The 24112-nt window shown below is 47.5% G+C and overlaps 1 protein-coding gene across 4 annotated transcripts in view; it reads right to left on the reverse strand.

Moving 5' to 3' along the window:
- sema6cb (semaphorin 6Cb) overlaps positions 1-24112 on the reverse strand; it is an 84498-nt gene that overhangs the window by 20241 nt on the left and 40145 nt on the right. For 3 of the 4 annotated variants that reach the window (XM_084026795.1, XM_084026797.1, XM_084026794.1), the window contains 9 exons: positions 22292-22474; positions 9042-9242; positions 5671-5785; positions 5495-5552; positions 3980-4036; positions 3751-3852; positions 1709-1799; positions 374-496; positions 78-166 (listed from right to left, as the gene is read on the reverse strand). In XM_084026795.1, the coding sequence (XP_083882921.1) occupies positions 78-166; positions 374-496; positions 1709-1799; positions 3751-3852; positions 3980-4036; positions 5495-5552; positions 5671-5785; positions 9042-9183 (777 nt within the window). In that variant the 5' untranslated portion in view covers positions 9184-9242; positions 22292-22474. The remainder of the gene's footprint in view (positions 1-77; positions 167-373; positions 497-1708; positions 1800-3750; positions 3853-3979; positions 4037-5494; positions 5553-5670; positions 5786-9041; positions 9243-22291; positions 22475-24112) is intronic. The other variant, XM_084026796.1, reaches the window with a different exon arrangement.

Below are 24112 nucleotides of genomic sequence, written 5' to 3' on the forward strand. Positions count from 1 at the left end.
CTGCGGAGGAATGAGGTTGAGCATCATTGCTGGACCTCATCCCCCCGCAGGCGGGCGGTCCGGATCGAGACCCTCACCTTCCCCAGAGTCGTGTACTCCACGGCGATCTCGCTGAAGAAGAAGTACACGTAGTTCCCGTACTCGATGGCGTGGAGGAAGTGGGGCTCTGCAGGAAACGAGGAGAGAACGTTTGAAAGGCCGGTTCATTAAGGCTGGGTGGTCTGAACACAGAAACTAACTCACATGGGACCAGCAGAGCTGATCGGACCAGGAAAGCAGGCTTCAGTTCAGCGCTTTATATTTATTTATTTATATTGATCAAGCTAACATGCTAAAGCGCTAACGTGCTAAATGCTAACACCTCGCCTCTCACCTCGCAGCCACTTGGAGTCGTACTTGACGGTCCGCAGGACGGGACTACTTTCTCCCAGACTTCTGTAAATCACCGCGTCGCTCGCCAGGAAGTCCGTCATGGTGGCGGAGTAGAAGTCTCCACCTGACGGGGAAGCAAGCGTTAGAACATCTCAGTTCATCATAGAGGATCAGCTCCCTCCCTCTGGGATTAAGACCACCGATCTGGATCCGTCCAGAGGAACTAGAATCCATGTGGTTTAGTCGTTCATCTTTGTGATAATATGCTTCAAACTCTTAAAATGTAACACGTAAACAACTAACCCTAACCCAACATCAAATAATCTCAAATAAAATGTACTACTTACTAGTTCTTAATTTAATAAAGTATAAATACATTGTAATATGTAATTTGAAAATCAGCTTTTTGCGATAAAGCAAATTCACCCCGTAAACTAACCGCGAGCGTTCTTTAACTCGATGCATCACTACTTAAAAAAAAAAAGCCCCCGGAAACCATTTCCCTGCAAAATTACAATCAATATATCAGATATGTGAACATGAAGTCTGCATTGACCTTTCAGATCCATCTGCACTGAAAGTGATGAAACGTGAGAGGAACATTTACAACCGTGACATTTTAAATCTGCTCTTCTTTCACCCAACTATTACAATCCTTCCTATCAGTTAATATTCACAGTGACTGTTACCATAGAAACACCAGCTGAATAAGAGTAATAATAATTACTATATTCAATTATAGTGTCATATACAAACAACTGTGTTGTTCTTGTTTACATCCATATCTGTCCAAAACATCTTCATTTCATTATTTCATCCCATTACACATTTGTGTGAAAGTGTCATAACTGGCTCACTCAACTTTATTTATTATTTTTAGCATAACGCAAATAGTTAATTTAGTTAAATAGTTAATTAAAAGTAAAAAAGTTATTATTATTATAACTCAAAGTTATTATTCATCTTTATTGATTATCAGTATGACTCAAATAGATATTATTATTATAAGTAAACAAGTTATTATAACGTATTATTCATCTTTATTTCTTATGATTCGTTTAAATTATTATTATAATAACTCAAAGAGTTATTATTCATCTTTATTTCTTATGATTCGTTTAAATTATTATTATAATAACTCAAAGAGTTATTATTCATCTTTGACCAGCAGAATGTAAATCAGTCTGATCGAATGTTTATGTTAATGTTGAGTGAATTTCCTTCAGATGTTGTTCAACCTGTTAAAACTAAATGTGTGCTGACGACAGACCAGCAGCAGTGGGATTTGAACCTGTGACGTTTAAATCTGCTGGCTGCTCCGCTCCGCCTCACTCACCTGCAAAAAGGCCAACGTTGGACTGGCGGGACTCGAAGGGACAGCGAGCCTGACCCACCACCTCCTCACCCTCCTGCTCCAGGGTCGCCATCTGTCAGAGGAGACCCGCGATGAGTCACACACATACAGTATATACACACATACACACACACATACATACAATATATACACACATACACACCCACACACATACAGCATATACACACATACACACACATGACTCTACACGTGATTCTTGGTCCACAACGCGTCTCTGAGAGCTTCTTCAACAACAACAACAACAACAGTTTCCAGCCCTCTAAATATAAACTAATGATAATAATAATAATAATAATAATAATAATAATAATAATAATAATAATAATAATAATAATAATAAAAATTATCGGCATCACTTCGTCATTTGATCCTGTTAGACGTCCAGAATCCATAGTCCAGTATCCACAGTCCAGGATCCACAGTCCAGAATCCACAGTCCAGAAACAGCAGTCCAGAATCTGCAGTCCAGAATCCACCATCAAGGATCCACAGTCCAGAATCTGCAGTCCAGAATCTGCAGTCCAGGATCCACCTTCAAGGATCCACCGTCAAGGATCAGCAGTCCAGAATCTACCATCAAGGATCCACAGTCCAGAATCTGCAGTCCAGAATCCACCGTCAAGGATCCACAGTCCAGAATCAGCAGTCCAGAATCTGCAGTCCAGAATCCGCAGTCCAGAATCCACAGTCCAGAATCCACCGTCCAGGATCCACCATCGAGAATCCACAGTCCAGAATCCACAGTCCAGAATCAGCAGTCCAGAATCCAAACCATCTTTGGTTTTGGTCTCGACGGTTAAAATCCCAGAGGTTAAATGTTATGCATATTTAAGGGCGTGGCCTATTTGAGTGACGGGCAGGTGTCGTCTCAGGCTGCTAGCCGTCTCCTCAAGCTCCGCCCACAAGCCACCAGGCTGAGTGACATCTGTCAGGACGGCGAGGGACGGACGGCGTCCACATTTCATCCCGTCTACGATCATATTCATACGTATACATATATATCATAGAGAGATGCCATTAGTATTCAGCGTTGCTTTAATCTTATTGAAAAAAACATTTCCATTCATCTCATTAATGTCTTCAATTAATTTCTTTTTGGAATCATTTTTCATCTTTTGTAGTTAATTGCTTCAATTTGTATAAAACGTTCTTTACACATAATTGTACTGTTGTTGTTGTTGTTTTGGTTAGCAGCTCTATTAAATATTATCGGACACTTTTCATTTGTCAAGGACAAAACTCACACCCAACCTCTGAAAGAAAACATTGATTTTCCGTCTTTGTCTATTTGTGTCTGTAGATTTCTCAGATTATACCACATTTGCATATTTAATCAGCGGGGGAAGTTTCATATCTACTAGTTCAGACCATTCGACCTCATTCACCTTCATTAATGGAAGTTATTCATTTGATCCATTTCACCTGTGGTTTATTTATGACTTTTTATACTATATTAATGTGATTTTAAAGTGAAGTATATTATAAAAAAAATCCAATTTACTATCAATTATGCTCTTAATGACGTATTTGTGTGATATAATATTTTACTGTAAAATATTCATCTTTTTTATGACCTTTAAAAGGGACAGGAACTGTGTTTGAGAGGAAATAGTTCCAACGTGAACAAAGTGTGAGGATTATGTTTAATAACTGTGTCGAGATGATTAAATGTACATTTTATTCTACAGCAGAGAAGTCAGTAACCAGAACCTTCTAGATGAACAATAACAATCCTCACGTAATAAAACGTGTGTGTGTTTATCACGTCTGGATGTTGAGCGATGTGTGAACATCTGTTCTGTGCCTTGATGACACTCAAAATGACAATGACATCACGCCAGCGCTGCACTGAAGAACCAGAATACCAATAAATTACAAGAGGAACAGGACCGATAATACTGTAAACCAGTTCTTATCTGTGACCCTGGACCCAGGACCAAGGATCCAGGCAGCAGGACCCAGGATCCAGGACCCAGGACCCAGGCAGCAGGACGGGGTCTCACCTTGTAGTTCCGGCAGGTGGGGTTGAAGGCGTTGGTTCCACAGGCGAACAGTGTCTCGTCGTTACGAGGAACCAGCACTTTGATGTAGTTGTAACATTCGTCCTGTGAGGCGGAGAACAGACTGTTAACCACCGGGACCCACCGGGACCCACCGGGACCAGGACCTACCGGGACCCACCAGGACTAGGACCGGGTCCACGTGTGTGTGTGTGTGTGTGTTCATACTCACGCTGTTCTTCCCTCTAACCGTACATTTCTCCACATCCTTCGTCTTCCACGTCAGCTTCTGAAACATGAAACCATGAAACCATGAAAGCATGAAAAAATAAACATGAAAACATGACACGAGCAGACTGTCAGCTGCTTCTCACATCACAGCTTCAAGTGTTGTTACCAGACAGCTGCCATGTAAATCTCATCCATTTCAACACACACACACACACACACACACACACACACACACACACACACACACACACACACACACACACACACACACACACACACAGACACACACACACACACACAGACACACACACACACACACACACACACACACACACACACACACACACACACACACACACACACACACACACACACAAACAACAGGCAGATCTCCTGGGGGCTGGGGCTGCTTATCAGTCTGACTCCGAGAGGAACCAGTCCTGGATCATAGAAATTGGTCCTGGATCAGAGGAACCGGTCCTGGATCAGAGGAGGTTTGACCTCACAGGCCAAAACCTTCAAACACTTCCTTAAGTTCCCGGAAAACAATGTCTGCCCTCGTCCTCCGGTTCTCAGAGCTGCTTCTGGTCCAGCAGTCCAACAGAAAGGTCAAACAGGTTTCCTGCTTGATGAAGGCTGGAACCACCGACGTCTTCCTCATCCTATCAATACTTTGCTGTCGTACTGAACCTGATGCCTTTAAACATGTCGTCGTGTTTCTAGTTTATTATTATACTGTATGTTATTTACCAGGCTTGTCTGTCTGTTGAATGTTGGCCAAATAATTACTTTTGACCACGGAGCGGCGGAGAGCAGCGGAGGGAGGAAGACATGAGCCAGTTGACGAAGAGGATGAGTCGGGGACAACGTCATCGCATTCAAACATTCAATACCCGATAATATGTTTTCATTGAACAGAACTGAAGAAAGACAAACCGATAGGAAGCTGCTCAAAAGTCCCCGCTCCTTTGTGCCGCCGCCGCCACCTCCCAGATCAAACAGATGGATAGTTTAGATGTGTGTGACACGGAGCGGCGGCCTTATCGCCGCCGATCCAAACAACCAACACGCCGTCCAGCCCCGGGCTCTCATTTAAGTGCAGTCATGTTCCACAAATGAGATTCAGAGTCGCAGCGCTGCCTCGTATCAGATCCACGTCTGAGGAGATCCTTTAATACGATGAACACAAACACTCGAAGAAAACTAATCTCAACTAACTTCTGCTCTCGTCTTCATTCAAAACATCACCATGGACCAGGAAACCCCGTTCACTCGGATTATTATTACTAACCACACAATCCTCAAACCTTTAAACATCAACACAAAGAGTGAAGACGGGAACATAAATACATACACAGCAATAGTGGAGATTTGAGCCATGATGGAGGAGAGCTGGTTGGTTTGGTGTGAACACGACATGGAGGTAGGGTACAGACGGAGGTCCAGATGGGATGCAAACACAAACATGCGTGCTCCTTCACAAAAGGCAACATGTTGTAATATCAGAGGTTCCTACCTGCTGAGGGATGATCTGCTCAGACGAGGTGGCCAGGTTGATGGCGAACACGTGATCCCTGGAAGAGACGGAGAGTCAACATTCAGCTTCATACCAACACCTGGACTGATGGGGGGGAGGATTATTGAGTGTTTAATATTAAATCAAAGTCGTTGGAGGGGGAGGGGGGTACTGACCGGGCAGCGATGTAGAGCATGCGGTTGATCCTCAGCATCCTCTGGAAGTCCAGACCGAGGCGGACGGTGTCGTTGTCCGACTGGAGGCCCTGGAAGCCGGGATAGAGGCCGGAGGCTGGGGGGGACGGGAAGAAAATATAATATACTATACAATATAATATACAAAATGTAATAAAATATAATATAACATAATATATTATAATAAAATATAAAAAATAATCCAACGCTACAATCGAGAGAGAGAAATCAAAACCACCTCGATGGAAAACCCTGCCTGTCTGGTCGACCCACAATGCAGCAGCACTTATCTGTCCAGGTTCAACTCAGCGGTGTCATTAACGGCGATTTAAAGCTCTTCAGCCGACCAGAACCAGCCGGTCCATGTGTGTGTGTGTGTGTGCAGAACATAAAACCTGCAGGACGAGATGAATTAAGCAGAGTGGTGCAAAGAGAGAGAGAGAGAGAGAGAAAGAGAGGATGTACAACAGTAACACTGTCGCTCTTCATATTCATCTAGACCAGGAGAGACTGGGTCCAGAACTTAGAGGAGGGACTGGGTCCAGATCCTAGAGGAGGGACTGGGTCCAGAAGGACAGCAGACCGGTGTTTATTCAAATGAAAGATGCTGCAAGCTCAGAAGAAGTTATCTCGGGATCCTGACACCAGGCCGCCTCCCGGAGACTTCCTTCCTGTTTCTTCTTTTAGATGCAGCTGGAGGCCTCGGAGCTCTGCATCTGTACGGTTCTGTACTGAGGTGCCACCCCCAGCCCCCCAGCTGACCCGGCTGCTGCTGAATTAGCAACCCTCCGCCAGAAACACACCACAATGGGAAATGCCGTTTCCACAGGGAGCCCTGTGTTCTAATTGCTGCTCCTCGCCGCTCGTCTCCAACACACTATTTAAAGATTTAAAAGCCTTAGCAAAGCTCGGGGGTAGAACCCCGGAGCAGCTTGATGGAGGCCGGCGGTATTTCAGACCGCTGCCTCCAGAAGCAAACGTAGGCCGCCGGCCCCAAAGGCCGCCTCAGACCAGAATCCTAGATCCTGCACCATGACTACAAACATGGTGGAGCGATGCAATCCGCTAGAGTTAACGTGATTAACGGGGAAAGAGACGTCAAGCTCTTTCAGCTAATATGCTGCTGAATTCTGAAACGCAGCTCATATCAGTTTCACCTACATTTCCCATCATGCCTCTGTTCCTGCCATAACCTGTTTATACAGAGCCACCGTGGAATCTGCAACTATTTCAATAATAATGAATCATCAAGGCGAGGATTCACTGTCTTTACATGTTAGGAGACGTTTGATGACATCATCGTGGGCGTCTTTTCATGAAGGAAATGATCCTGAATATGAAATCCTCCAGCAGTTCGTTGTGAATCTGACAGGTAGAAATGAGATGAGCTGCACATTCGTGTTATTGACTTTTAACGTGTTGTTGGCTCACGAAGGTGTTAAAAACTACTAAAATGGACTTCCTGTATATATTGTGTCACATTGTTTAAACTATTTGACGATACATGCCGAAAAAGTAAAAAAAAAACAATTTATTTTATATCAAAGTCTCCCTGGGTCAGCTGGTATCAACCACCTTCAACCAATAATATCACGACATCCATCCACCAACCAATCAGAGTAGCCTTTTCTTCAGTTCATGGAGCCTTTGCTTGAGTTTCTCTCTTATCACCATGGAAACGAGCGTTTTTGTTGGTAAAGTATTCCTTTAATACAGAAGATCTTCTTCCACAATAACACACATGGGCAGAAGTCGAGGAGGCGAGTCCTCCGACTCCGGTCTGGTTTGATAGACTCGGGTTGGAGTCCCAGACTTGTGTGGGACCTGGTCCCGGCTGTCCCTGCTGGAGCCGGAGGTGATGAATGGCCCTCATTACAGCGGATGAAGCTCACATGGAGCACTATTAGCACAGCTATTCCTGCTAATGGTGGCACCGCTCTCCTCCAGATAGATCAATTACAGTGTTCGGGCCGTGCTCTAGCCGCCTCTTAAATCAATTATGGGCCATTACATTTAGCAGCCAGGCCTCTTCCCTAGACCTCCCCGGTGATCGGGGGCCGGGTCCCCCAGGCCAGACTGGTGAACAAGGTCTTCAGAGTGTCCCCGATCGTCCTTAGTCAAACTCTTATCTCAAATCTTTGAAGCACACGAAGACTCAACGCTGAACTTCCTGTCTTTGATTGGATTTACTTTTTATTTAATACTATTTATTTGCTTGGTAATTGTTTTCATCCTGTTTAATCCCTTAAAACGGGTTCATTTGTGTAACTCATTTAACGTTGTTTTTATGGGAAATTCAAGTATTAAAGTGTGTTCTATAAACTAAACCATCATTATTATGTTCTTTCTATTACAAAAGAACTAAATCATCTGTTGTCCGCTGCATTTTGTTGTGAAACGCTGATGATGCAATTGTTTTAGCTAATATTTACTGTAATATAGTAACTATCAGTATTTGAGGTCTTTTTTACACCTCTAGTTCGGACAGAAACATCTTGAAATCTTTCAGCATTAGTTTTCTTCAGTCCAAACCGATTCTAAACGTTTTCTCTTGTACCAATCTATCTAGTGCCATCTATGTTGCAGATGATATGAGAATGATATGAGGATATGAGGATGATATCAGGATGGTATGAGGATGATATCAGGATGACATGAGGATAATATCAGGATGACATGACGATGATGAGGATGACATGAGGATGATATGAGGGTGACATGAGGATGACATGAGGGTGACATGAGGATGACATGAGGATGACATGAGGATGATATGAGGACGACATGAGGATGATATGAGGATGACATGGGGATGACATGGGGATGACATGGGGATGACATGAGGATGACATGAGGATGACATGAGGATGATATGAGGATGACATGAGGATGATGAGGATGACATGAGGATGATATGAGGGTGACATGAGGATGACATGAGGGTGACATGAGGATGACATGAGGATGACATGGGGATGATATGAGGATGATATCAGGATGATAGCAGGATGACATGAGGATGATATGAGGATGATATGAGGATGATATCAGGATGATATCAGGATGATATGAGGATGACATGAGGATGACATGAGGATGATATGAGGATGATATCAGGATGATATCAGGATGACATGAGGATGATATGAGGATAATATCAGGATGACATGAGGATGATATGAGGATAATATCAGGATTACTGGCTGAGGAAGGCATTGTCATAGATGTTGCTGATATGGTTAAAAAAAAAACACAGTTTTGAGCTGCAACACCTCCGTGACCCGAGCTTCACTCTCACATCTACTCCTGCAAACAAGGATCACCATGGCAACACAACAGATTTGTGAACTTACACTCTCTGCCCACGACGGTGATGGGTTCCAGGTCCTGGGGGAACGGCGTGGCCCCCGAGGACAGCCGAGGCAGGAGGGCGGTGAAGGCAAGAGCCAGGACGGCCCGCAGGACGGCCGGAGGCGAGCCGGGCACCGGCCTCATGTTGGCGGCGGACGGCGCCTCACCAGGAACACATGGCCCTCAGGAGAACCACCTCCCACCTATAGAGAGACGCAGAGGTGTGGGGTTAGAACAGCGGACCCGTCTGAGCCACAGCGGACCCGATTTAAAAGGTGGCAGATACGTTTGTTTGTATTTGTTGCAGAGCAGCAGACGGACATGTAGATGTGTTCAGAGAGGATGCAGACCACCGGGGCAGTCGGGACCTTCGGGACCGCAGCCTCATTTACCGCCAACCAAAGTCTTTTACAGGTGACTTGGCACAATTAAAGCTTGGCTCCTCGCTCCCCACGGCCTGACGCCAGAGGTAATTACACCAGTTAAAGGACTGCTGGTGCACCAAGACTCTCCCTCGATCCACACCAGGACCAGGTTCAGGTATGACCCTGAACACGATCACATCTTTAGCTCAATATCACGGGAGACAAGTGAAAAATGTACAGAATACAAACTGTATTATCCTTTATTTAAGATTTAACAAATATACAAAATAAAAAGCGTGTCTTATCCGTGATATAAATGAAAATATAAAGTGATTCCAGGATGTTTTACTGCCATTTTAAGAGTTTTAAATATGCTTTGATTATTATCAGGATAATATTCTGAACCGTGATAATCATAATAATCATATTTAGTCATCAAGCTACGATGCTGAAATTATGAGCAGTATAATGAAACAAAGTCAAACATAAACATATTACACCAATCTAAATGTAATGTTATTATAATTTTGAATATTTCCATGCAGAGACGAGTAACTTTTGCATCAGAATGATGCTTTGATGTGGTCCTGCTGCACCCAGATCAGGTCTGCAGACCCAGAACTTCATGCTTTTATCTCCAGACTGGTTTGTTCTGTTGTCGGCAGCAGAAACACGCACAGAGAAAAACGCTGCTGCGAAGCTTTTTTTTTGGAAGGATGAGTTTTAGAATTGATTTTAGGATGTGCATGATGTTTTTAAACCCCTGAATGGTCTTGCTGGTCTCTGGATCCAGACCAGAACCTCAGCTCCTCTTTGCTGCACCGTGTCTAAACAGAATATCTGAATATGACCTCTCACACACACACACACACACACACACACACACACACACACACACACACACACACACACACACACACACACACACACACACACACACACACACAGAACCGGTTGGTCCACTCGGAGGAACATCAGCTGAGGTTAAAGTCAAAACAAGTTGAAACACAGCGTCAGCATGAACTAACACATACAAGGAGGCTATTAAGTAGGAAATAAACCGCCGTTCAGTCTAAGAACAGGAGCTCAAGTATGGAAAGTTGGATTCTTCTGTAAAGCCTGTATTAGTTTGAAGATTAAAGATGAAGTTTGTCTTATTCTATCAAGAAAATGAAGCATTGAGCAGGTAAATCATATAATAATGAAGATATTAAAAGGTAAAAAAGCATCAGCTTGGTGACTGTGCCAAAACTAATCCGTCTTGTTGCTCCAGCAGTTATTAATAAAGTTGCAATATAACGATATGTTAGATAATTGAGACATTTAAATATTAACGGCTTTCATGTGACCTTTGAGACAGTCGGTCGCGTGGAAACAAACCGCCATCCTCGAGCTCCGTCTACCTGCCATGGGAACGCGTCAACTAGAACTTTCTTCATTCTACCAAACACAAAGTCGATCCCGTTAACGAGTTGGGGGGTGGGGGGGCAACAGCTGTCGGAGAGAAATAAGCCGTCGCTTATCTCATCTGCTGTTTGCTCTCTGCGTCGTGTTTTTAATGAACTGGACTCGTTAAGCCATCTGGGAGATGCTGGCAGGCCGTCCTCTGGAGGAGCAGGGGATTCTGGGACGTGGCGTTCCATTGATTATCTGACATTCATGAGGATTAGCGGCCGGCGCTGCGTCGCGGGTTGATAAGTCGTCGCTACGGAGAGTCTCACGCCTTTCGACCACATGAATGCAGAAACTTACACAATGAGATAATCGCGATCTCCGTCGGTCGGAGGACAGAAAGTCATCGAGTTCACAGGCGGCCTGCCTGGCCCCGAACAACGTTCCTATAAAAAGTCCCATTTGATATCCTAAATTCCACTTTTATCCTCAATCAACCGCGTTGCCCAGAAAGCACCTGTCCCCTCTCAGGACGTCTATTTCCTGCCAGCACCTGCTGCACGCGGCTAGATGGCAGCGAACGGAAAGCAGAATCAGCCTCTAACAATTCCCCTACCCGCTAATCCACCCGCCATTCATCGCCACCGAATAGAGCACGCCTCTCGCCTCGCCGCCCGCGGATATCCGTCGCCCCTCAGTGGTGGAAGTCTTTAAGCTCCCGCCATCCTCCATTCTCACATATCTACGCTGAGCCGATCCCTGAGCTCCTCCATCGTTTCACACACAATTAGCCACGTTAGCCTTCTGCTCTCAGTGGGCGCTAGGCAACAGCTTCCGGACCTGGGCACCATAGCAACCATGGATATGCTGACCAGAGGACAAACACAGTGGACGGGATGTTAGAGGACACAATATTTCAAGTTTCCCAGTGAAACAGGACGGGGGGGGGGGGGGGGAGACATCATGCCAGTAGGCGGGGCATAATGCTGGGAGGCTTGACATCACACTGGGAGGCGGGACATCACATTGGGAAGCGCCGCTGGAGAATGATTGGTTTAATCTGCTTGATGCTAGCTGATCCGAGCACGCGTAATATTTTTTTGGTGATTATTTTCAGCCTGTATTGCTACATAAAACAATATGACTAAACTAATGAGAACACGTAACTATGTAGCGTATTAAAGCAAGATAATATTTCCAGCAAACACGTATTACATGCCATGTTGGACGGTCTTTAAAGCAGCTGCAGATATTATTTCATCAATGAAAAGACTCCAAATGACGACGAGGCTTCAATTTGCCGAGCGTTCGTTGCCGAGCCGGAGCAGCCAATGAGAACGCGCCTGCTGAGTCATGTTGTTGTTGTCACAACTACCACATGGGAATGTTAACGTGCCGGGAGAAAAACAACAACCCATGACGGGAAGAGGGTGAGGAGGACAAGCGCTCCATTGTTGAGGCCGGCGCTGCATTGTCCCCCCTACAGCGGCGGGTTCATCAGACCGGCGGTCTCGCTGCAGTCCCATGACACGCATCACACCGCCGCCTGCACCGACGGCGTTTCCTCTCACCTCCATCCTGGACTCCACTCGTCTGCTGGGAGACCCTTTCACCTCTGCACCCTCTCAGGCTAATTACATTTCCAGTGGCTGACCACGGCGAGGAACCGGGATCATGGGAGCAAGGGCCAATAATGGAGAAACAAACCCCCCCCAGACCCCTCAGGACACAAGGTGGACTGTTGGGGCCCAGGCGGATGTGAGATGTGGAGTTACGACCTTTAAGAAGACGAGTTGATCAGCTGCTACAGCCCTGTGGGCGGCCAGTTCATTCAGGAAAACTACAACGAAACAGATTCAACTTTTGATCAAAATGTAATAAAGCTCCTTCAGACTCTTTTCTGTGGCTTCTGCTGGAGATTGAGGGTGTGTTTATCACAAGTTGATTGGTTCCTATTATGTTGAAATACAGGTGTTTTCTGACTGATGAAGATCCAAGTCATCAACGTGAGCAGGTCATGTTAATTACCACCTAAATCACCACGTCAATAACCACGTCAATAATCACATTAATAATCACGTCAATAACCACGTTAATCCCCACGTTAATCACCACCTTCCTCAGGTTGGATCATTCGTCTCCAACTGGAGGTTCAAATGTTAAATCAGAAATAAAGTCAGAAAACACAAACAACTCCATTATTTCTACTTTCTATCTCGGGTCCAGGTCCAGGTCCAGAGTTTAGACTTCCTGTCTCAGAGCAGGAAGACGCTGCGTTCAAACACAGCAGCGAGACATCGGAGTTAAACTGAAACATGCGCGGACCTGAAGGGCTCCGGGGATCGCCGTGGCAACGTTTTAAAAAGTGCATTAGCATCTGTGGTTGAAGAGGAGTGACGGCTCGCTTCTCGCCTTTTACCGAGAATAGAAAATCAATGGTCCCCCAAGTCCTTTATGTGCTGGATTAGTATGTGGGCTGCCTGGTGTCGGCATAATGTGGTCTCGTTCTCATAGAGTCTGCATTGTGAGGTGGGACGAGGGCAGGACAGGGTCCAGGATTAGATGCGTCTGTCAGGGGAGGTTGGGACCCTCCTCGCCATCAACGCCACTCAGTCCGTTCCCGGGGGAACGCTGCTTTAACCCTGGAGCCACAGAGTTCAGACGAGTGACAGCTCGTCCTGCAGCGGACGCCATCCATTGTCAGACTCCTCTCCTCGTCAGAGAATCCCCACAGATCCCAGACCGGTTTCTGCCGGAGAGGACCGGTGTCACAGTTAAACCCGACTAAAAGGAAACTAAACTTCAGAAACTCTTCCAGTGTCTCACTGATCCTGCTGCAGCGGATCACATGGTCGATCTCTTGTTTGCATTCACGCTATGATGGTTCCCTTTTAACCTGCTGCTCAAAGTCTAGGAAGTTAACAGACTGATTCATGTTACTAACGACTAGTTGGACATTGGACACTAACAGCGTTCTGCTGGGTTAAAGTCCTGTGTTTGTTTGACCCGTCCATCTCACACCTCCCCGTGTGGACTCTCATTCTCTCTGTACTACGTCTGTTGTTCTACCCATAATTCACCGGGTGGCTGCGTCCCCCTTGGCAGGGAGAAGGGGTTTGTGGGAAATGCATTGATCGACTACAGTCTGTGACATCACGACTCCCTGGATAGGAATCTGTTGTTAGCACGCCCCCCCGCTCAGGTATCAGGCCGGCAGCTCTGCCTCCACTCAGCCTCTGTCCTCCAGACAGACAGCTGGCTAGACTCCACACAGACGGATCCATGCAGGAGTCAGACAGTGAGACGGTTCTCAGACAGTGAGAAGGTTCTCTTATTGATCTGCGGACCGCTGCAGGCATCATCCATACGTCTTCATCCATCGTCTTCATGTCGGTTAGCAACGCAAGAAGAGCAGATGAGAAGCCCAGAGGGCGTTCAGTCAGAAGGATCAGACCCGTGGATCCTCTCTACCCGTCTGCCCCCCCGTCCATTATTCAGATTCATCTTCAGAGAGGCCGATAAACCCCCGACCGCTCGGCCTCCCCATCAGTCAGGATGCACCTTCAGTCTCCGGCGCTCCTCGTTCTCCTCCAGGTCGCCTCATCAAACAGATCAGGTTTAAGATATGCCGCCCCCCCTTCATACATAACCCTGAATGTTAACTACCCCTCCTCCTCTCAATCTCTCCGTCATCAATAATTCAGAGGTGTATTGAGAAACACTACCTGAACCCTGTATTGACAGAAATCCAAGCACTGTCATCCCCTCAAGGGCGTCATAATTGGATCCCTCCCGAGGCTGCGAGCGCCGAGCCGGAGGGGAGACTGTTGTTTTCTACATTTTACCCTCTTCTGTTTCCAGACTTTGATTCGACCCAGACTCTGATCCTACCCAGAGCCGGACCCGGGGCTGGAGCCGGATCCTTGTCGACGCTTGGCTGAGAAAGTGTTTGATTGTCCCGACTTCACATTTACATTAAACAAACATGCACCAACATTTGAATGAACATTTACACTCTGCTGCCGCCATGATTCACACAGAGCTGCCGACCTCCACAAGGTCACGCAGAGAGGCGGCGGATATTCACCGCTCCGGACGGCAGGAGATGATAAAAATGATAAACCAGGCTTGGATCCCCGGAGGGAGGAGATGGACCAGAGCCTCCACATGACCCAAAGATAAGAGACTCAGCAGCTTGTACTGATGTTGCAGAGCACAGATGTGGTTTGTCTCCAGATGTGGGCGCGTCTACGTACGGACCAATCAGCACGACCAATCAGTGCCAGTGTACACCATCGTTTCATGCACACCGCCTTTTCAAAATAAACTTCACAGGAAGTTAGGTGAATCTTCCTCTCCGTACCATTAACAGTTCTGAGGACTTCACGGTGGGTTTGTGTCCGTTGACTCGCTGGCGGAGGAAAAGGAGGCGACACTCTTCTGTTAGCCAAAGGCTATTTCATCTCCTTCTCCCCAGCATCAATCAGCTCCCTGCAGCGCTTCTTATTTTGAAAGAAATCTTGTATAAATTATCAATCTGCTGGATCTTTTATTCCCTCTCCACCAAAAGTGAAATATGAGCGGCATGCCTCTAATGTTTGGGAACTCCACCAGAGCTGGAGGATGAGATCGCGGGGCTGCTTGCATTGATCGCTGTTTGTTCACACGACGCGCTGGCAAGGCTTCTCGCTCGTTTGTAGTTCTTTACGATTTTGTAGTTCTGACAACAAAAGAGGCCAAAGTTTAAAACCCACAAGTCACGGAGGCAGAGAACCGATCAGCTGTGAAGATTCCTCCGGTGCCTTCATCACTGAATCACACAGTCGTGACCGACAAGATCCATCACGTCACATTATCCCGCCATGGCGATGATGATGATGAAGGGGGGGAGCGGCAGCCGGTTTGGTGAACTTCAGTTCAGCAGGAACAAAAGCAGCAAGTTCTGCTTTTTTATAAATGAATGAATGAGTTTTGCAATCTGGGTGGTCGAAGCTGATGAAGGGAAATATAAATCAGAGGAAAAGTGAGGCTCGGCGGCAAGGGCGCCACACAGAGATAATGGCATCATCATGCCTGTGTGCCTCGCCGTTCCTGAGAAGATTAAACACTTTATCATTGTCTTCGGGACAAACAGGCCCCGTACGTAGAGCTGCATCAATTATTGGACTTCTAACGCTCCGAGCAGACGTCCGAGCGACTTCATCACAACGCAGGAGAGAACAGGAAGCAGAGAGACGGCGGTCTGATGGGGGCCGGCGGGGGCAGCTGAACTCACTTTTATTACCGCCGTCACACTGATGATAGCGCCCAACGCGTGGGGGGGGGGGGATCTCACAGCTCACTGGTCTGGAGTTAGCCAGACGATCAATTCCACCACCCAGACTCAGACTCGGCTTCATCGCACCATCACTTGCAGATCCAAGTGATCAACGGAGCCGGATCACATTAATCATCCGGTGGAGAGAGTGACGGACAGGAACCGGACTGCTCCCTCGCTCAGCGCTCTCTCAACTACAAACATGGCAGCCATCAAGTCGCCGTTTCAGTGTAGAAGCTGTACGCCGTCTAGTGAGGGGGACGTCAGCGGCGACGGCGGCGGAGGATGGCGAGGCTCATACAGACGACTTTACTAGTAACTACTGAACTTTAACATCTCGAGTTCTGATTCTAGATCATCTGTGGATAATATATCATAATTATGGATCATCAGTAGATAATATATCATAATTATGGATCATCAGCAGTTCATGCTGATCTCTAAAATGTCACCACTCTGATTCGAAGCAGGATTCTGCCTGCGGCCAGAAATCGACTCCGCCGCATGAAGAAGAAAAGTGTCATGGCGGCGGATCAACCCGGCGTGTAGAATCCATCAGCCGGCTCAAATCCTCTCATCTCCATTTGAGAGTTTGAGAGACACGAGTAGAGAACAGAGCTCACAGTGGGGGGGGCTGGACCGGACTCAGGTCCTAGTCCGCCACACCAGCTCTGCATTGACCAGCTCGTCTCTGAATGACAAGGAATTCAAATTTCTAGAATGTTTCTTCAGTTAATTTCTTGATTTGATTCAAAAACCGCATGAAGAAAATGCTCTAAAATTGTAAAACACAGAATCTAGAAAAATTATAAAAATGGAAAACGATAGATGTAATTTACATGTTATTTTGTCTTAGTTAGGAAAGTCTGGTGCCTTTGGTCTCTGGTGGAAGGAAGGTATACAGTTGATTATTGATTCAACAATGGTATTATTGGATCGGTACCGGTTATCGGATATCGACCGATACACGAAGCCCAGGCATCGGCATCAGAGCCGAAAAAGTGGGATTGGTGCATCCCTTCACTAAACCAGCAGCTGCTGCATGAAGTCAAACACACAGCAGCTGGGTTGCGGCAGTACAGCGGCTGAAGCAGCAAGCCCCGTTATGTCACGGTGATCAGTAATCTCCCTCCTTCCTCACCAGCAGCCTCAGCTGAACCCACACCCACCCTCTCTGCCCCGGCAGCCATGTTGTCTTTGTGTCACCGACCTGCTGGCAAGACTCAAAGACACAAAGCCTCCGCGGGACAAACAAGGACTCACGCTGAGCAGCAGGAGCAGCGAGTGGACACGTCAAGCTGCCGGAACGATGGAGGTGACCGCGAGGAGCCAGGACACCTGTCCCTTCAGCCGCCGCAGGTAGCCTCCGACTCTTCTACCTACTCTCCGACCGGCAGGTAGCCTCTGACTCTCGTACCTACTCTCCGACCGGCAGGTAGCCTCTGACTCTCGTACCTACTCTCCGACCGGCAGGTAGCCTCCGACTCTCGTACCTTCTCTCGTACCTACTCTCCGACCAGCAGGTAGCCTCTGACTCTCGTACCTACTCTCGTACCTACTCTCCGACCAGCAGGTAGCCTCTGACTCTCGTACCTACTCTCGTACCTACTCTCCGACCAGCAGGTAGCCTCTGACTGTCGTACCTACTCTCGTACCTACTCTCCGACCAGCAGGTAGCCTCTGACTCTCGTACCTACTCTCGTACCTACTCTCCGACCAGCAGGTAGCCTCTGACTCTCGTACCTACTCTCGTACCTACTCTCCGACCGGCAGATAGCCTTCGACTCTACCTACTCTCTGACTGGCAGGTAGCCTCCGACTCTCCCGCTGCAGGTAGCCTCCAACTCTCCTACCTACTCTCTGACCAACAGGTAGCCTCGGACTCTTGTACCTACTCTCTGACCGGCAGATAGCCTCCGACTCTCCTACCTACTCTCCGACCAGCAGGGAGCCTCCAACTCTCCAACCTAAACAATGACCTAAATGTAAATGCAACCGCAGTTAGCATCCAACATCAGTGATCTGGTTACCGTCGTCCTCACGGCCTCCGAAGACGCTCTGCAGAACACCCCATGCTGCCGGCTCGGATCAGCGGCGGCGCTTAGCGAAGAACAACACAGGAAACGTGTTTCATTGCCTGCTCGGACGTTCCCACCTGCAGAGAAATGCTCCGCCACCACAACCTTCACGACCTTCATGCTTAACTCGCAACAGTCTCAGCAGAGGCCGGGCTGGCGTCCGGTCTCGGCATCCGGTCGAGACTGCCTGCTGAGTTCTGTTGGACCGGCATGAAAACTACTCTCCTTCAATAATGGATCACTCGCTTCCAAAGAGCTGGAAGGCTAGCGAGATCAAAATCAACCAAAAGTCAAAGCAGAGCTGAGATACGAGGTTCAGGTGAGTGAGAATCATCAACAGAGACAGGAAGTCGGGGGGCATCTGCACATGCTAATGTCTGTGCTAATTTAGGAATCCATCCCGTATCCACGGAGACAGGCATCAGGTCTGCAGGTGACGTTCTCTCTGTGAAGAAACATATTTACTTTGGTTTCTATGGTAACTCTGGAGAGTTTCTGACATATTTATTTATGATTACTCGACAGTCAGAACCAGAATCTCTAAACGATGACGAGGAGAAGATTAGGGATGATTTATTTAACACCAATGAGAAGAAGTTGAATCACACGTTTCTTTCTTTCTTTTTTATTCAGCATGTGCAGTCAGAGATGTTATGAATCTGTCAGCATCAGGAATTATTTATTTTTTTCCCTCCAGCAACTGAAAAATCTTAACTTGAACAGTCCTCCAATTTAGAGCTACTTTCTTTTTAACTTTTAAAGGCACACAAGTCAAATCTTTCATGGACTCAAACACCGTTTTAATCATCTCAGCGAGGTTGGTCGTGCCAATAAAACACGGAGCTCTGAGGATCCCGGTCCAAAGATGCCGGGACCCTGAACCTATTGCTGCCTTGCAAACCGAGCTGCGTGTCTTTGTGATTCTCCCTCCGTTCGGCTGCAGAACACATTTCTCTCTGGGATTCAGCCAATCGTCCTCTCACTCAAACTGTTTTTCTAGTAACTGAACCCGAGTCAGTGTTCAGACTTCTGGTTCAGGAAACACGACTAATGTGGATCAGGATCAGGATCTGATTTGCGACACAAAGAACATCCGTGTCCGACTCCGTTTAGCCATAAAAAGTTTGAATCACCAGTGACGTCAAGCTAACGAGTCCAACAGCCCAAAGCTAAAACCAGAGACCAGATCAGACCAGAGCCCAGATCAGACCAAAGACCAGTTCAGACCATTGACCAGATAATTTCGGTTTAATAACAATTTATTTCCATAAATTAAACCGAGTTCCAACTCAAAAATAACATTAGTTTTTGATCTACATTTTTTTTCATTAAATTCTCGTCCCAAACTCTTATTGTAAAAAATTGTAATTATAAAAATGGCCTGGAGTCGGCGGCCATGTTGGCTCACGTCGTGGAGGCAGCTTCCTCCTTGTTTCATTTTTAATCAAAACACTAAAGACCTCTCCGGACTGATTCATTCACAGGTTGTTGACCTGTTGTTTGTTACGAATATCTCCACAGAACAGGAATATTAAATAGAAGGATAGTATTCTTATTTATATGGACTCAGATGCTCCAGTTTGACCTTTATTGCTCCGGTTTACCTTTCACAATAAAAGCCCAGACTTGTGATATTGAATGAGTTAAGTCCTTCATTTAAACGGCTGCTCTGCTGCATGCTGGGAGGCTTTCTGCTCAGCTGGCGAGTTCAACAGTGTGGGAGAAGTTGCATCACGTCCCACGTCAGGATAATTAGCCGCCGATGAGCGTGAAAGTCAGCAAGAAGTTTCTTTGAAGTCCAAATATGAGCGTGAAAGAAGTCGATGCGGTTCTGCAGCTTCGAGGCTCACCAGACCAGATCAGACCGGACTGGGGAGCGGCTGCCATTTTTATTATAAAAAGGACTGGTCCAGTTTGGCACACACCCGAGTCTGAAGTGAGGTCCCACCAATGATCTCTAATAGGTCTGTAGCGTTGGTGGGTCCCATCCCCCATAGCAATTTTGTGTTTCATTTGTTGTTATTATTAATTAATGAATTATTATTTCATCACGTGCACTGATGAGATGCAACGTATCTTTAATGTTTTCTCCGGCGGCGCTGAGTGAGCATCGCTACTCCCACCCACACGCTGTCAGAGAGGCAGCGAACGCATCACGTCGGCAGATCAATTCCCACTCGAGGCTTGCAGGCTCGCTGAATATTAAGCAACTGTGGGAAAGTCATCCAGTCACGTTCCAGATGAGCAGAGCTGGAGCCGGTAGACCCCCCCCCCCTTTTTTTACCCCCGTGGTCACATGATCAGCTAACATGGTGTGTTTTTAACAGAAACACAAGTGAGCAATGCATCGCCGTCCTCGGGGCAGAACTAATGAGCGACGCTGTCTGTCACTCTGGTTGTGATGTCACCCCGGCTGCGATGCCGCCCCGGCTGTGATGTCACCAGCAGGTGTGTTGCTGTGGGGATCTGAGACGAGCTGCAGCAAAGCCCCCTGGGTAAACATTGTAAAGACGGCATCTCTGTAAACAGAGCGGCGTGCTGACATGTAAAGTACATCGGCGGACGGCGTGTCGCAGCGGGGCGTGGCGGGCGCCATCCCACCAGCCCCCATGAGTCTGAGGGCCGTCAGAGCCCCTCAGCATCCCGCCGCCTCTTCAAGTGGCGTCGAGAAACCCTGACAGTCAGCGAACGCCTCCGCTGCACACATCACTGATACTAATGGGGACGGAAGGCTGCTGCAGAGTGGCGTGTGTGTGTGTGTGTGTGTGTGTGTGTGTGTGTGTGTGTGTGTGTGTGAGAGTCAGGATTACACAGCGTAGCTTGTGTGGCTGCTCGGCGGCGGCGGAGATCAATTCACGGAGCTGCAGCAATCGGCATGACAACCAGACTCCGCCCCTTCGCCATCTGCTCCTCCGCGCCAATTTGTCACAGCACATCAGAGCGGCGGCGACCTCGTTTACCACGGAGCGCCGAGGAAGACGAGAGGGGCGGGGCAGGAAGTCAGGATGACAGCGAGCGACCAGTTAGGGGTCAACCGTAGTTCGAGGAGGTACACATGGGGACTCAGCTGGCTCCAGACTACATCCAGGTCTGCCACACCCTAGACTGGAAGAGAGCCTGTTACACTCTTCTTCTCAGACTAAAGTCCAGGTCAAAGGGGGTCAAGATGTAAGAGAATTGAACAGGAGATTCAAATAGAAAATATGAAATAGTTTAACTTTAAACAGCTTAAATACTTCATTCACTTCTGTGAACATTACATTGATACTTTGGCATTTAGGGGAAAATGCTTCTAAATAGGAATGAAATATTAGCAACTATTATGGTGACATTGCATGCTGCAGGTCAGGGAGTTTAATATACATATGTATATATGTATAAATATACATATATATGCATAACATGCTGAGTTGAGAACATTGGATCAGAGTTGTGGAGCTCCACGTTGTTTTGTTTGAGAACACAGATCTGTGTGTGATATGAACACGTCGGCGGTGACCAACGTTCAAACATCCCGACTATGCAGCGAGCATGTTTCAGTGTTTCAGCTGGGGGGCGGACACAGGGCGGCTTTGTGAGCGAGTGGGTGACCAGGAATGAAAGCGATGCCACTCGCCCTCGCTCAACCTCGCTCTCCCTGATAATACCTCCGTTCATGGCGCCGGTCTGCTCGTGTGTTTCACGCCCTCAGATGCGACTATGTGGCAGAGAATGGCATCCACGTTAGGGCCCTGTTGCCACGGCGACGCTGGCGATCCGGTTCTGCAGAGTCGACCTTCCTACCGAACGGCGAGGGTCGTTTCCCTCCATCGGCCGAGTGTTTTTGCAAATTTGGAAAAACACTTGAAAATTTGAATTGGTCCCGGCGACCCGGACCGGGTGACCCGGTTTGGACCACCTCCGTTAGCGTTACATTCATCTAACAGGACACAGCGTTATGTATCAGTTCAGTTCCACTGATGATCGTGTATTGATCCCAGATAGAGATCCAGTGAAATTGCTTTTCCCAGAACCACGAGGTCAAAGCAACACCAACCAACCAACCAACCAACCAACCCTCAAGTGGCTCAAAGTAGTGAGATCGCAATAATGACACTTACGGGTTTAACTGGTCCGATGCTCCGCTGGGCTTTAGCCCCTCACACTTCTCCCAGGGAGGGACCTCAGCAGGACCAGGTCTAGGAGGCAGGGGTTTTGACAACGTGGTGGTTTGTGGGGGGTCAAGGGGTCGATCCCCCTTTGCAATCCTCCCTCCAAGAAACGTTCAGTCTGCAACAAACTTCCTGTGAGAGCAAACAGATAAAACCATGAGAATGGAACAGCTGCACTGCAAACAAACACAGCGGGCCACTGACCCCCCAGAGCCCCCATGGAGGGGGGGGGCTGCTGTCATAACATCACGGCTAACACAAGCAGAGACGCGTAAACAGAACCAGATGTTGGAGGCCCGAACACGGCGGCAACGGGGAGATGGACAGGAAGACTTCTTCATATTAGTGCCAACACCTAGGAATACAGACTCCGCTACAGAGGACTGGACTCTCCCCTCTGGGGGGCGCTACAGAGGTCTGTACTTACCACTGTAAGTGGGCGGGGCTTCATGTGTGAACATGTTTGTGCTGATATCTAATGGTTTGGTTTATAATTGCACTGCTAGAATAAACGCACGCGTACAGCTGGAGGTCTAAACCGGCCCCCCAAAGAAAAACCACAATCCACATCAGGAGAACTCGGCCTGCTGGCGTTGTACCATTTAGAAGGCGAGCCTACGTTACACGCGACCTTCCACGGCAGACAGAACAGCTGTTCCTCTGGTCAACAACCATCAGCATCAATACGGCGAAGGGAAGGTCGAGATCAATATCACACTTTAATAACATTATTAAATATGCGTCTGATGCTCCTCGTTAAGCGTCTCTGGAGGTTAATAAAAACATAATCTGCTTTATTATCTCTGAAGAGATGACGTTCAACAGGAAACTAGAAGAATAATAACTATTTTAACGTGTGGCCTCTCTGTACGCGGGGGGCCAACGGTTATTTCCACCATGGATTTATCTGCAGATTATTTTCTCAGTTTAATCGCCAAACTGCTCCTTCTGTGACAATTATGAAAAATCATCATCACAGTTTCCTAAAGGTTTACAGATCAATCTGTTATGATATTAATTTCCTGATTTATGTGTAAAAGTCTGGAGGTGAAACATTGAACTGATATGACAGAATATTTTAAAACCAGAGGCGAGGTGAACGAGAGGAAGCTGATGGGGTTAACGAGGACGCGCGGCGGCGGCGAGGTAACAGTTAACTGGAGAGCCACAGAGAACGTTATCGATCTCGGCCAATGAGATGAGCCGCTGGGATCGCTATCAGGCATCGGCGGCGGCTATTAGCCCGCTTCCTCGTAACCACGGGAGATGAAAAATAATGTTGCCCTGATTGTTTGGTTGCCACGCCGCCATCATCACGCCCCAGCGTCAGCGCCATCCTATAATTTCTAATCTCATTTTCTGGGAATGGTCCCGCCGAGACCCCAGTTCCTGTCAGGACTGGTTCCAGGTGAGCCCCATTAACCAAATTAGCTTTTCAGAGTTCCTGTTAACTGCCGGCGTACGCTCCTCGGCTGTAAACGTGCACCGCCAGCTCCCCCGCAGAGCGCCCATCGCCACGGCAACATCACGCCTTCGCATATTACGCTGACTTCGTCTCCACCGAACCCCCTAAAGACCCATAAACACACACACACACACACAGGCGCTGGAGATTTCCCAGAAGGCCTTGCTCACTGGGTTGTGGTAGTGATCAATGGCCCCTGGCCGTGGGCATCGGGGAGGGGGGGGGCTCCAGGAATGGAGATATTAATAATGCAAGGTCCTGTCATATCCTCCATTAGCACGGAGGAGGCGGGGGGCCGACGGCTG

Source organism: Eutrigla gurnardus, assembly GCF_963514095.1.
Source record: "Eutrigla gurnardus genome assembly, chromosome: 14".
Lineage (NCBI taxonomy): Eukaryota > Metazoa > Chordata > Actinopteri > Perciformes > Triglidae > Eutrigla > Eutrigla gurnardus.